A 16143-nucleotide genomic window follows, 5' to 3' on the forward strand; every position below is an offset into this window, starting at 1 on the left:
GGGAGCGCAGAAGGACCCCCGCCTAGGGCACCAAAAACCCTGGCGCCGCTCCTGGGACTGAGTAACACAAAACAAGTAAAATATTCAGATAAGTGTGAAAAATAATTCACTGAGTGGCATTGGCAAAGGACTCTGGAAAGAGATGTTTGACTTTGACAGTTACAGGTTAATATATGTTAAGATACCGTGTACAGGCAGTTGAGTAAAGTAGAAGCCAGGATAAGTGTTTGAAGCTAACTTATGTTTAAATTCTTTTTATGTAAATTTGAGACTAGAGAAGGGTGTGTATGTACAACCTCTGATGCCACACCTGTTGTGTTTAGATCAGAAGAGAGAGAATGTGTGCACTCCCAACTTTTCCAGTGTTGTGTCAGTTGTGTTTTCTCATATATGAGGCTTTGTGCCACTGTTTAGCTCCTGTAGGATATGTGTTAAAAGGGCCTGAAGACAACACTCAAATGTTAAGCAACAGTTGGAAAAAAAAACATTAACATAATGTGAGCTTTTCTTTAAACAGTGACTTGGATATGTCAGAGTTCCTTATTAATCCAAATGCAGGGCCTTGCCGCTATAATTTGATTGCTGTGTCCAACCACTATGGAGGAATGGGAGGAGGGCATTGTAAGTTAATTTTGAACACCATCATTTTACATATTAACTTTCTGTTCTGTTTTATTTTGACTGTTTATTAGCACTAAAATTGACTCTTATTAATCAGCTGCGTTTTTTAAAAATGGCCAGAGGGCAAAAATAAATACTCATGTCATTTAATTCTATTACATGAAATGTATACAGTAGTTGAATACAAATATCTATTTGAGATGAGCTTTCAAGAACAATGTTAAGTTCTTTTGCACTTTGTGTTGGCTGAGCCTGTCATGGAAGGGACATACTTATTCTCCAAAAAGCACTACAGTGCTGTAATATCAACTCACTTTGCTTTCCTGAGCAAACTGAGATTTTATATGCAGTTATGCCTCTCATTCAAAGGCAGGAGAGGAATGAAGAGTTGGGTAAAAGCCTCTAAGAACCTTTATTCTGGCTGACTGCCCTTTCCTTTAAACGCTCTTTTAAAAAGGTGAAAGCCAAATTGGCATATGCTTTTCTTGCTGTTAGTAGGGTGAAAAAATACCTAAACCTGGAATACTTGGATCAACATAATGAAAAAGAAAAAGGCTGGGTAGAAGTATGAATCTTATAGCTATGATATGGGTACTGTTAATAAGTTTACACCATATTATCTATACTAAGATTCAAAAGTCACATGTTTGATGAGGACCAGCTTGGATTCTTTATACTTTTATTTTTCTCAGTTGCCAGATTTCTTAGTTAACATGCTTCGTTTGGGTCCTAGATACTGCTTTTGCAAAAAATAAAGATGATGGAAAATGGTACTACTTTGATGACAGTAGTGTATCAACTGCATCTGAGGACCAAATAGTGGCAAGTATCCTTGTTTTTCTGAAATTACGGCTACTGTTTCTTATCTGGGAGGAAAAAAGTATAAATCTTCAAAACCTGAAAACTAATTTGTAGTTTGTTAACTTTGGTAGCCTTTTGATTTGTTTAAGGGACAGTGCAAATACACAACAGTTTTTGTTTACATTCCAAAAACCAGCAGATTTCAGCAGAAGTTTGAGGACTGTTTGCATGTTTATTATATTTTAAGCATAGCAACAGCTATCTGCCTATCTTAAGGTAATGGTTCAAACTCTTGCTTAGCAAACTTTGCCCTGTTTATTAAATTCTACAAAAAAAAAAACCTAGCAAGCCAGAGCTCACTCCTCTTGTGAGAAAGCAATTGCAAAGAAGGAAAAAAAGGACATATGGCTAATAGAAATTAACGCGAGGGTGGGAGGGAACACCATTGAAACCTTAAAGGGATTTTGAAAAATGTTCAGATATTATGTTGCATTTATACTACGGCTGTTGATTAATTGCAGTTAACTCGTGCAGTTAATTTTTTTGAGTTTTAATCGCTCTGTTAAACAATAGAATACCAATAGAAATTTATAAAATATTTTTGGAGGTTTTTCTACTTTTTCAAATATATTGATTTCAATTACAACACAGACTATAAAAGTGTACAGTGCTCACTTTATATTATATTTTATTACAAATATTTGCACTGTAAAAATGATAAACTAAAGAAACAGTATTTTGCAATTCACCTCATACAAGTACTGTGGTGCAATCTCTTTGTTGTGAAAGTGCAACTTATAAATGTCGGGTTTTTTGGTTACATAACTGCACTCAAAACAAAACAATATAAAACTTTAGTGTAGCAGTTCTCAAACTGTAGGTCAGGACCCCAAAGTGGGTCGGGACCCCATTTTAATGGGGTGACCAAGGCTGGCTTAGATTTTCTGGGGCCCAGTGCAGAAGCTGAAGCCTGGGGCCAAGCTGAAGCCCAAGACCCACTGCCTGGGTTAAAGCCCAGTGCCTGGGGCTGAAGACCTTGGGCTCAGGCTTCAGTCCCACTCCTGGGGTCATGTAGTAATTTTTGATGTTAGAAGGGGGTCATGGTGCAATGAAGTTTGAGAACCCCTGCTGTAGAGCTTGCAAGTCCACTGAGTCCTCCTCCTTGTTCAGCCAGTCGCTAAGAGAAACAAGTTTGTTTACATTTGCAAGAGATAATGCTGCCCGCCTCTTGTTTACAATGTCACCTGAAAATGAGAACAGGTGTTCCCATGGCACTTTTGTAGCTGGCATTGCAAGATATTTACGTTCTAGATATGCTGAACATTTGTATGCCTCTTCATGCTTCGGCCACCATTCCAGAGGACATGTTTCCATGTTGATAATGCTTATTAAAAAATAATGTGTTAATTACATTTGTGACTGAACTCCTTGGGGGAGAGGTGTATGTCTCCTGCTCAGTTTTACCCGCATTCTAGCATATATTTCATGTTATAGCAGTCTCAGATGATGACCGAGCATGTTGTTCGTTTTAAGAACACTTTCACTACAGATTTGACAAAACGCAAAGAAGGTACCAATGTGAGATTTCTAAAAATAGCTACAGCACTCAACCCAAGGTTTAAGAATCTGAAGAGCCTTCCAAAATCTGAGCGATTTCAGAAGTCTTAAAAGAGCAACACTCTTCAGACACTAAAGAATCCAAACCAGCCAAAAAGAAAATCAACCTTTTGCTAGTGGCATCTGACTCAGATGATGGAAATGAACATGTCGGTCTAGACTGCTTTGGATCATGATCGAGTAGAACCCATCATCAGCATGGACGCATGTCCTCTGGAATGGTGGTTGAAACATGAAGAGACATACGAATCTTTAGCGCATCTGGCACATAAATATCTTGTGATGCTGGCTACAACAGTGCCATGCAAATGCCTGTTCTCACTTTCAGGTGACACTGTAAATAAGAAGCAGGCAGCAATATCTCCTGCACATGTAAACAAACTTGTGCGAGTGATTGGCTGAACAAGAAGTAGGACTGAGTGGACTCGTAGGGTCTAAAGTTTGACATTGTTTTATTTCTGAATGCAGTTATTTTTGTACATGATAGCGATTGCACTACAGTACTTGTATTAAGTCAATTGAAAAATACTATTTTTTATTTTTACAGTGCAAATATTTATAATAAAAAATAAATATAAAGTGAGCACTGTACACTTTGCATTCTGTGTTGAAACTGAAATCAATATATTTAAAAATGAGGAAAACTTCCAAAAATATTTTAAATAAATGTTATTCTATTGTTTAACAGCGCAGTTAATCATGATTAAGTTTTTTGAATCGCTTGACTGCCCTAATTCATACATTATATACATTTACTCTACTTTAAAAACATTTTCCATTAACATGCAGTGTTTTTGTTTCACTAGGATTGTTTTCTTAGCATTTCATATTCTTATCCCATTTAGACCTACAAAGGTAGACATAAGGTTGAACTTATGACACCAGTCATTTTCCTATTGATAGACTGTGATATCAAATACATGATGATTTACTATAACGTCCACGTGGAAAAAGCTGCCCTGAGAAAAAGAGCCCTTATTAAAGTTCACACATTCATTACTAGACAACAGAGCTAAACAATACTTGCCAAAAGTATTTGTCTGTTTTCTCCAAGTTGCTTTTCAGTGTGACTGATGCCATTAAACTAAGGGTGTCAGTTTTGACAACACTGAACATTTCTTAACATAATCTGACGATAATATGGTAAAATCCCTGGAGTTGCCATGAATTTGATTAGACATTTCCTCTGGTGCTTTCTCCATAGATAGGTTTCTTGAGTTCTATTAATCTTGTCCTTGTTTATTTAAATCACAGCAATTAGGATTTAGTGCTAGAAATTTCAATGGTCTATCCGTGCAATTCATCATATATATATTATGTAGTATTGTGACCTCCATCTGCTAAATTCTAGGTTCTTTGTGCAAACATTGAAAGTGTTCAAAATTGGCGATGTAAGTGACTTAGGTGCTAAATTTTCTGAGTTAAAATCCCATTACTTCTTGACCAAAACAACATGGGATGGGAGAGAATTGACACAGTTGTGTGCAGAGGGGTCATTTTAATGTGTTAAAGAGCTTATTTTTGCATGCCATTCATTTCTGTCTTGCTTGATAATTCTTCATTTGTTGTATTTGGTTTAATGTAGCCCCAGGGGGTGGGGGAACTTTGATTCTTTGTTTGCTATTATATACTCTCTAGGTGGGTAATCTGTCAGCAGCAGTGTGACACTACAGTAGTCTGTCAGAGCAAACTGCAGTGATATAGGGCATATGTTTATACACCTCTACCCCGATGTAATGCGCTCCTCAGGAGCCAAAAAATCTCACCATGTTATAGGTGAGACAGCGTTATATCGGGGTAGGGAGAGGAACAGCTCCCTGCTCCAGCTCACCTCCGCTCTGCCTCCGCCTCCTCCCTCCCAGGCTTGCCTCACCAAACAGCTGATTGGCGCAGCAAGCCTGGGAGGGAGGAGAAGCAGAGCTGCCGTGCACTCGAGGGAGGAGGCGGAGCAGAGGTGAGCTGGAGCCAGGGGACCACGGGGAGGGCTGCAGCAAGTAATGGGCGGGCGCAGAGGAACTGCTTACGGTAGCATGAATTCAGATATAACGAGGTAAAGCAGCCTCGTCCCCCGGAGCGCTGCTTTACCGCATTATATCTGAATTTGTGTTATATCGGACTGCATTATATTGGGATACAGGTATACTGATAAAGATGGCTTCTTTGTGGCAGTGGAATTTAAATTAACTAAACTTATTCAAATTTTCTCCCCTACCCACTCAAAAAAATTGTACTGAGCTGTGAATGAATCTTGTTTCCTAGAAAATCCAACACTCCCAACATAAAACAATTACACAGTTATCATGGGAGGTTAATAAAGGTAGCACTCAGTGTCAGACACACAAGGTGGGTGAGGTAATATCTTATTGAACCAACTTCTGCTGGTGAGAGACATGAGCTTTCAAGTTTACACAAAGCCCTCTTCAGGTCTGGGAAACTAACTCAGGCCAAGTCTACACTGCAGATCTATCTTGGTATAACTACCTTGCTCAGGGGTGTGAAAAATCCACACCCCACGTGACATAGTTATTATAGCCTAACCTCCGTGGAGATAGCGGTACGTCGATGGGAGAGCTTCTCCCAAAAAGCAAAAGATTTGCCTTTGATGATCATTAAGGTAGTAACAGTTCGTTTTTTCTTGTTTGACAGTCCAAAGCAGCATATGTGCTCTTCTACCAGAGACAGGACACTATCAGTGGAACTGGCTTTTTCCCTCTTGACCGGGAAACTAAACAAGGTGCTTCAGCTGCCACAGGCATCCCATTAGAGAGTGATGAAGACAGCAATGAGAATGATATAGAAAATGAAAATTGTATGCACACTAACTAATAGAAGACCTCGAAGCCATAAAAAGCAAGACTTTCTCACTGGAGATATCTATTGAAAGAATGAAATTGCCCACCAAATTAAAAATAAAATCTGAGATGGGGAATTTCAGATAACAGAATGTAAATCCTTTATTGCATTTTAATATGTGCAGTACTTGAAGAGAAACACAATGAAAACAAACAGAAATTGTCTCTAATACATTTACAGTCTTGTATTCACAAGCTATCTATAGGATATCACAAATAAACCCCTTTTAAGTTTTCTGCTGCTGTTCTGATGAATTATGTTTTCTTCATTTGGGATGTGAGTTAATAACTAAAATGTTAAATTTGTGGACTTTGGTCATTTATTTTCTTAGTATTACAAGAATACTACGGTGGAGAGCCTAGTTTTTGGATGATTTTATTCATGTATATTAGGCTGTCACATGCACTACTATTATTTAGCTAGTACATGTGGCATAAATATGAGAAGTAGTATTCCTGAAACACCAAATTTTCAAGTTTCTCCCTAGAAATTAATGTTGACCAATTTTAAACTCAATCATGATAGAAGAAAATATCTTGAAAAGGTGTTTTAACCTTTTGTTGGTATAGTTAAACATCCAGAATATTATGTTGATCTTATTGCTGCTGTGGAACAGGTTCTGGATTTCATGCTGAATTAACAAACATTTTTCAATTAAATGTAAGTATCGCTTGTTGGATCTACTCTGTTGACATTATAATTCCTGTTACCTTGCTTATAAGCCATGCATAACTTCAATCTGGTGTCAGTCCAAAATTTAAAATTGTGCTGTAAGTCCTCCCCCCACTGTGGGAAGTTTGGCAGCTTTCAAACTACTTTGTAATAGGGACAGATTTAATAGTATTCTGTATCCATAGTAATGACTTTGCATCAGGCTTAGATAAAAGATTTTTTTCCACATAACTTGCCTTTAAATTGTGAATGAACAATTGGTTTTAAAGGTAGGTCTGTTAATTTTCTCTGTGTGTTCCTGATGGAATTCACCATAGCCTTACAGCTTATCTCAAAAGGTAATTTATTATAGGAGAATTGGCATTTGCATGTTCAAGAGTCAGAACCTGTACAGTATATAAAGCATACAAACCTTGAATTGGATTTTAGTTAACCATGTTCAAGGATCCAGGATGCCAAAAATAAGTGTGACAGTTTGAAACATTTTTAATTTGCTGCTTTCCCTTTGATCTAGTTAGACGAATGTATTGTTGATTTGTATACAATACTGCCTTTGATAGGAGCTCTTAAGTGTGGGGGCACACTTCACATATCTACTACCTGAAGAATTGCTTTGTGTCCCACTGTTATGAAAAGCAAAAAGTATGATGTTCTTCACTTGAACTAATCAAATACAATAGGTTATAAATTGTGTATTGTAAATAAAAGTTCACTCTGTGAGTGCACATTTTGGTAAATTATTTATTTATGTTAGCATTAAAAAGTTTAAAAAATTGCATTTGACCAGGATATAAATGAGGTATGTTGGACATGGCTTTGCATTATACCTTGATATTAAAGCTGGTGTTTCATCCTGGTATTTTAAAGCTGCTTTCTGAGTTTTTTTTTAATGTAAGCTAACCTCCTGCATGACAGAGGTTAAAATTTTGTCTGCACTTGAGTTCACTTGGGTTTACATTTGAAATGCGCATGTTTATTTAATACAGATTTCAATAAAGCTATTCAAGGCCTTATTTAGTCTTTCAATTTCTTACTAAAATAAATCTTGCCAAAAGGTTTTGCTTAATGGGTAGATGACCAAATGCTACCAGAACCTACATAATCTTTGGTTACAACATGGTCATTAATGGCTAATCACAATAAGATGCGTGGTATTTCCAGACAACAGGTGGAACATGTGAAATGACTTGTTTTTTTCTGCCATATGTCTAGCTCCAAGAGGCCCAAAAGGCAGTAAGATAAATTCTTAAAGTTAATGTCACATGATGTAAGAGAACTAAATCACTACATCTATTATAAAGATGATCACTAAAAATGTAGTGTTTCAACAGTAATAAAGAATAATTAGCACTCAAAAATAAGGTGCCATCTTAAGTTTGACCTAAGTTTGAGACATAGGAAATGTGGCTCTAATTCTGAATGCATGAGAAAAGTTAGTTTCTGAGTTGTAATGTTTGGAAAAATATGTTTAAATATTATTTAAATGAAATAGTTAAAGCAACCTATTTTTCGGATACTGAGCTTCAAGCTTATGAGAAGAACCTAAATCTGTAGCCCACACTTACTGCCTGCATTGCTGGTGGTAAATTTAAGTTTTTCAGTTGGTTGTAAATTTCAACCTCTCTGATAGAAAATATTGCTTACTTTTTGCAGTGTTTCTAAAGATATTGCTTATTTTCGGCAACATTCTTATATGTTGCCTCTTACAACTGAAAAAGCCCCATATCGTGATTCTAGTAGTGAGAGAAGTGGGCTTGCTTTCAGGAGACCTAGATTCTTAACTCTGTCACTTTTTTCTCACCCAGTCCTTGTTTGGCACAGCTGGCGTTTTTTGGAGTCTTTTTTTCCCTTTGCCTTGAAAAACATTTCTGTGAATATCACCAGTATAGTGGCTATTGAAAAATATGCAACAGTGGCTTCAAAATGTTTTCTTAGGGTGGGACATAGACAGAAATTATTTGATCTCATCTGTTTTGGCCCATGACTAGCTGGACTGCAATACATGTTTCCATATTGGTAGCATATGTGTATCCCTTTCTGCTATGCTGAGCATTCATTAGCCACAGCTCAGCATCAGTCCAGTCCCTTGGACTTTTTGAAGTATTACCATTTATGTATAGTAGTTTTGTTTATTCATTTTAAGAGCTAACTTTGGAAACGCTCATTTTGCTGGCAAACAGGCTGTGGCCAAGTAGAAGGGGTTTCTTGGCAACATAAGCTGTGTTTTGTATGCAGAGGGGCTTGGTCTGCAGCAAGGGAAATTTAGAAGATATTAGGAAAAACTTTCTAACTGTAAGGGTGGTTAAGCTCTGGAATAGGTTACCCAGGGAGGTTGATGACTTCTCAAGGTCCCTTCCAGCCCTACAGCAACTTAAGTGTTTTTCCAGGAGCACTTTTCCATGTTGTCAAGTTGCCATGTCAGTAGTTTAAAAGAATAATTAGAAACAAAATTTTAGTACTTTTGCTTTCAAGGTGGTAATCTATAGGCCTGAAGCTCAAAGTTATGCTAAAGGTTTATTAAGACACACACAAAACTTTGTGACATTAGGCTAGGAAAGATCATACAAAATGTTAACAAGCAGATTTTACATTACTTAGAGTGAAAATATATCTAAAGGTGGTAATCTATTTTTGTGAACTTATTTTTGCAACTGCTTAAATATATATGCTTGTAGTCAGGGAGTATTATATTTGCACCACCTGCAAAATGTAGGAAAGGCCCTATGGTTGTGCTTGTTCTTTATATAACTCAGACGGAGGAAAAAAAGTTTTAAAAAAACCTAAAGAGTTCAGGTGGCAACTTGAGTGTTAGAAACAGAACCTGCTTCCTCACTCACAATTTACAAAAAGCAAAAGATAAGATTAATAAGAGGACAGCATACTTTAAAAAAAAAAAGAAGAAAAAGAAAAAAGTAGGAACTTAGGAAGGCAAAGAAAGGCGCAAACAGTTACCAAAAAATAGCTTTGGTGTAACAAAGCAGGAAGCTTCCATGAATCATGCTAAATACAGTCGACCTCTTCCAAAAATAGCTAAAATAAATTGTTCTAGATCTTATATGTTCAAATACTTTGCTATTTACCTTGCTAATTTTAATGCCTTTAGAAACTCCTTCCTTTCTGATATTTCTTTAATAGCTAACCATTGGCTTATTCTTCCTTATTTTCTTCCTTCTCTTTAATTATGCTATTGTAAAGCAGGTTTAAAACACAAAGTTTTATCCTAAAATTTATAATTGATCTAAATTATAGGATTTAAATCTAACAACGTACTGGTGTCTACATTGAATTTAGTTTGGAGAGCACCCTGGTGACTGAATGCTGCAGCCACCTCTGCTGACGAGCCACCTCCGGCGTGACACACGCTGGCCTTGTGTCTCCAGAGGCACTGCCCAGAGCCCCTGAGGAGATTGCATGGTGCGGGGTGCCGATCCCTGCTGGTAATGCTAGCGCAAAAACACCAAAGCAGCACATCTCACTGCCATTGGTAACAGCTATTCAGGAACAACAGCTGGGTGCTGCAGGGAGAGGCTGCTGCTTTGTCCCCCCAGTCTCCGCCCATTCTTTGGAGGCTGTCATGGCCACAAAAAGCTCCGCTGGTGGCTGCATTTGGGAAATGCTGTTCTAAAATAACTCAATTGCTATTTCAAATACTCAAAAACTGGTATTTTGGCTAACTTGGGATCAATCACCCCCCATCTTAATGACGATGATGTAAAATTAATTGTATTTCAATGGCCAGTCTCCTAAATATTTATTTTGTTTTGTATTTGCCCATGTTTAATCCTTCCAGCTAAGTATTTGTTAGGTTGGCAGCTGGCCACTCAGTAGGTTACCTGGAAGGAAACATTAATAAGGATATTAATGTTATAATGCATATACTGGAATATTTTGTATATTGTGATGAATCCAGGATTTGAAGAGCCCCTCACAAAGCCTGTTGCTCTGTTAAGGAAATTTTGTATGTATGTAAGTGTGATGTGATTGGCATCACAATTCCAGTCTGTGGATATGCTTGACTAGAAGAAGAGTCCAACAAATCAGTGAGTTAGTCCCTACTGTGTCTTGCCTGGCTCACCAAATAGCATAATCCAGTTGTGAGGATAACCAGTAATATGAAGGGGATATGACTGTGTAGTACCTAATCACAAAAACTACCAATATGGCTTTCTAACATATTCAGTTACTAACTTCCGTTTTACACCTCTGGGAAAAATTATCATTGAACACAGTTACTACTACTGTCTCAATCTGGAAAAAAGAAACCACAATTGATAGTATTTCAGAAGAAACACATCTTGACCAAATGTACCCCAATTCAAGGTCCACATAAATCCTTTAATTCTAAATTTTAAGATATCATGTTATTTAATTAGTAAGAGTATGGGCCAGTCCAAGGAACAACTGAAAGTCTAATTCAAAATGGTAATCCTGAAGTATTGATAATTCCCATGCATTTAAAAGATACAATTTTCTTGTGTTAATATTATTATACTATATTAATTTTGTTATGCAACTTACAAATAATAGTGCAAAAGCAAAAAAAAACAACAAAAAACAAACGAACAAAAAAACCTGCCTTAAGGTATTAAATGGAGCTACTAAATGAACATTTCAAATCACACCAAAGATTAATGAGGTAAAGGTGTCATTATAATAAACTGTTACAGTGACAAGCAGAGGAGGGTGGTAACACATAGGCCTAAAGCTCTATGTGATAATAAAGAATTGTTAATCAAGACTCCTATGAAGCTTTGTGAAGCTAAGCTAAGAAAGCTGCTAATAAATGTTAGCAAAAACATTTGACATTGCTTATAGAGGGGAAAATATACCTAAAGTAGGACTGTTCATTAATCGCAGTTAACTCACATGATTAACTCAAAAAATTAATCACAATTAAAAAAATTAATTGCAGTTTTAATTGCACTGTTAAATGGTAGAATATCAATTGAAATTTATTAAATATTTTGGATATTTTCCTACATTTTCATATATATTGCATTCTGTGTTGTAATTGAAACCAAAGTCTATATCTTTTTTTGTTACAAATATTTGCAAGGGAAAATGATAAAAAATAGTATTTTTCAATTCATCTCATACGAGTACTGTATGTGAAAATGCAACTTACAAATGTAGGTTTTTTTGTTACATAACTGCATTCAAAAACAGAACAGTGTAAAACTTCAGAGCCCACAAGTCCACTCAGTCCTACTTCTTGTTCAGCCAATCACTTGGACAAACAAGTTTGTTTACATTTACAGGAGATAATGCTGCCCTCTTCTTATTTACAATGTCACCAGAAAGTGAGAACACGTATTTGTATGGTACTTTTGTAGCTGGGGCGTTTCAAGGTATTTACTTGCCAGATATGCTAAACATTCGTATTGTGAAGCAAAGAGATTCTTACCCCCAAGAATCAGACAGGCACAGATAGTACTCAAGGGGGTTTATTTACGGTACTGGGAAGACTGACAAGCAGCTTCAAAGGTGTGGGGTTACAGTGACCAATATTTACCTTTCTCTTATCACATCACTTGCATTTATCTTGTTCTTATAGACAAACATTGTTTCAGAGACAGAAGGCACTTAATATGAGAGTGACAGGAACAAAACTTATGCATCAAAACTATTTTGATTACATGAATTATCCATGACTACCTTAAGGCAAAGGGGTGGGGTGGGGGTGAGTGTTTACAGATATCCAGAGGGGTGTGAAGGAAGGGTTTGTTCTGTTCTGAGAGCCGAGTTACTGGGCAGACATTTGACCATATAAGTTTATCAAGTGTTTACAGTTGTCAATGTCCTTGGGCTTCTGGTGTTTCTGCTTGTTAGTTACGTGGGTTTCTGTTTCAGCTGCTAACTGAATTTCAACTCTTGCCTAACAGTGTGCCCTTTCATGCTTTGGCCACCATTCCAGAGAACATGCTTCTGTGCTAATGGCGCTCATTAAAAAAAGAACGCATTAATGAAATTTGTGACTGAACTCCTGGGGGAGAGATGTATGTCCCCTGCTCTACACCTGTCCTCCGGAATGGTGGCCAAAGCATGAAGGGACATATGAATCTTTAGTGCATCTGGCACATAAATATCTTGCGATGCTGGCTACAACAGTGCCATGAGAACACCTCATCTCACTTTCAGGAGACATTGTAAACAAGAAGCAGGCAGCATTATCTCCTGCAAATGTAACCAAACTTGTTTGAGTGATTGTCTGAACAAGTAGTAGTACTGAGTAGACTTGCAGGCTCTGATATATTACATTGTTTTATTTTTGAATGCGGTTTTTTGTATATAAGTTTACATTTGTAAGTTCAACTTTCATGATAAAGAGCTTGCACTACAGTACTTGTATCAGGTTAACTGAAAAATACTATTTTGTTTTTTACAGTGCAAATACTTGTAATCAAAAATAAAGTGAACACTGTATACTTTGTATTCTGTGGTATAATTGAAATCAACATATTTGAAATTATAGAAAACATCCAAAAAATTTAAATAAATGGTATTCTATTATTAACAGTGAGATTAATCATGCAATTAATTGATTATTTTTTTAATTGCTTGACAGCCTTAACTGTCAGCAAACCAAAAAAATTAATTATTTGCCCAGCTCTACATACAAACGTATCAGAATGTGGTTGATATATTTCTCCTAGGTGCAAAAGTACCTCTTGATCTCCAGTGACTTTTTCAAACCATTTTGCATAGCTCTATTAAACATATTAACTTTCATTTTCAGACACGACTAATCATTTTGAGTACTTCAATTTTTGGGTGCCCAGCTTGACACACATTAAGGGACCTGATTTTTGGAAAGTGCTGAATCCCATTGGCCCACAATGACCAGCTGGTTTTACTGCTGACTTTCTCTGTATGTTGTACCAATTTCCTTCAGTCATTTCCTTTCTCTATTTAGCTTGTAAGATAATACTTAGTGCTGCCATGACTGCAGGGGACTGAGGTAGATAACATCTGGAGGACCCTTCCAGTCCTACGATTCTATGATTCTTCAGGACAAAGGTCATTCGTTCTGTGAATTTGTACAACACCCACGCAGTGTTTTTAAGAGCACTTGCCATATATATAAAAAGCATAAGAATTGCAGATACAGCCATAAGTTCAGCAATGGTGTGCTTCCTCAATATATTTGACAGGTTTAAAAAACAAAAAAAACCCACCTTTTCAGGGGGTAGTTCTGTTCAGGCTGACTGCAAGTTACAACAAACACTTCTGACAACTGGTTGGCATGATGTGTATTAATGGTTAGCGCTAATTTGTACAGTGATTTGAGAGTTTCCCCTTCTTGCAGCTATCTACTATTAAGGGAAGCATATGGCTCTATGGCATTAGTAGGGTTTTTTTGGATGTCTTCCAGATTTTCTATGAAGTATGTTTTTTTTCTGTTTCTGTGTTGCCTTGTTATCTGAACAACAAGATTTAAACCGAGTTGGGTCACTGATTGTAAACACAGCAGCAACTGAGGAAAGACATACATATGGTGAAGGGCTTCTGAGTGAAATGTAGAAAAATAAATATTTCAGTAGGAAGTGTATTATTCTTTATATAGCAAAAAAGGTGTGTGTAATACTTTACAGACAGAAAGATAAGACCCCATTACCCCAAAAAGCTCATAATCCAAGCTCCCTACCCTAAGGAGTTTATAATCTGGATCAGGGGTCGACAACCTTTCAGAAGTGGGGTGCCGAGTCTTCATTTATTCACTGTAATTTAAGGTTTTGTGTACCAGTCATACATTTTAACGTTTTTAGAAGGTCTCTTTCTGTAAGTCTATAATATATAACTAATCTATTGTTGTATGTAAAGTAAATAAGGCTTTTAAAATGCTTAAGAAGCTTCATTTAAAATTAAAATGCAGAGCCCCCCAGACCGGTGGTCAGGACCTGGGCGATGTGACTGCCATTGAAAATCAGCTCGTGTGCTGCCTTCGGCACCTGTGCCATAGGTTGCCTACTCCTGATCTGGATAGTTGATGTTACAATTTGTTATAGGCCTGCCTGAGTGGCAATTAAGTGGTCAAATATTTATCTGGTTTTGAGGAGGGTTGTGCAGGAGGTGCATATAAGAGAGGCTGATTCAGGCATAAGCAGGCAGCATGAAAGAACAGGGCCTGAAAAATCCACTCACTAGCTATAGATTGGAAACTCTGCTGGGTGAGTGCATCTCCCTCTGCAGAATCAAAGCTTTCATTTTAAAAGATAATTGTATTCAGTTAATACATCTGTAGATTTAAATAGCATTACTTATGACCAAATACTATTCAGCAAATATATTGCTCAGCTAATACTCATTGAATATATTCAGTGAATACTTTTTCTGCTATTTGCTATTATTTCTGCTTAAATAGAAAGTTGATTGGCAATATGTTGCAATCTAATACAGGGTAGAATTAAGAGTATACAATGCTTTATTCTTTTAAACTACAGATTAATTTTGGCAGAATGTTCCATCAAGAAAATTGAACTGAAAGGTTTCAAGGCTGGAATTTCAAAACTTTTAATTTAAATAAAAAATGTCAAAAGTAAACATTCTGACATTTCTGGGTCAAAAAGTTTCAGAACACTTTATTTTGTCAAAAGTTTCAATATTTCAACATTTCATCCCAATTTAGGACAAAAAAACCAATTGTCACAGTATTGGAATTTTCTACAGGGCAATTTCCATCGCTGATCAGTTCTACTAGAGGCCTTGTTTAGGGTGGGTTCCCATGAACTAGGTGTTGTTCAGACATATAATAAATGACAGTCACTGCCCCAAAGAGTGCAGTTACTTGCAGTGTGATATATGTATAAGATTCTGGACTCTCCAGATATACTTGGTAGCCATTTTTCCTTTATATATTTGATAGTCAGAATGATGTATTCAGGAGGATAGTGCTGAATGTAGAGAGAATGTAGCAGGATCCACTGCCCATTGAAACCAGAAATCTAGAGGGCGGGAAATGTTAACTGAGATCATTTCTCTGAGACACCAAATGAGTATTTTGACTTTCTAAATCAGAACACTAACAGTGGATACTGAGACAGTGATAAAGGCTAACTTGAGACACAAAAATCACTGTAGGTCCTCTATCCAGTAACATGCAATTTAGTGTTTTACCGAACTTTTAATTTATTGGCAGGGATGCCCAATACCGGATTTTCAGTGTAAATAAGCATCAAGGAAAGTCTCTAGCACATAGTTAATGTATAGTAAATATAGTATATTACCTAAGTATTCTATGTTAATATAACTTTTTTCAGTCATCCGAGATACTTCAGGTACAACTGGGATAGATTTGGTTCAATTACATTATAGGTATTACCATATTGATTAGGTATGGGGAAGGATGGGCAAGTGGATGGAGCACTGGACTGGGACTTCAGACTTTGGTTCAATTCCGAGTTCAGCCACAGAATTCTTATGGTCTGGGCAAGCCTCTTAATTACACTGACGTATCTTCTGTAAAATGGAAGTGAAGGATGTGGGGTTTTCTGTAATATTTCATTAATATTATATGTCAATCTGATTGTTTTTCTGTTTACTGGAGTATTACAAAGGGTTAATTCAAGCAGAAGGTAGGCA

General features: G+C 36.8%; 1 protein-coding gene across 1 annotated transcript; it reads left to right on the top strand.

The window, feature by feature from the left end:
• Window positions 1–7: 7 nt before the first annotated feature.
• On the top strand, window positions 8–7577 carry LOC116818622 (ubiquitin carboxyl-terminal hydrolase 15-like). The gene is made up of 3 exons (XM_032769688.1): window positions 8–621; window positions 1355–1443; window positions 5686–7577. Exons 1-3 carry the CDS (start codon window positions 528–530, stop codon window positions 5863–5865), a joined length of 363 nt encoding a protein of 120 aa, XP_032625579.1. The 5' UTR covers window positions 8–527; the 3' UTR covers window positions 5866–7577.
• The last annotated feature ends 8566 nt before the right edge of the window (window positions 7578–16143 follow it).

This window comes from Chelonoidis abingdonii, chromosome 1, assembly GCF_003597395.2.
Source record: "Chelonoidis abingdonii isolate Lonesome George chromosome 1, CheloAbing_2.0, whole genome shotgun sequence".
NCBI classification, from domain to species: domain Eukaryota; kingdom Metazoa; phylum Chordata; order Testudines; family Testudinidae; genus Chelonoidis; species Chelonoidis abingdonii.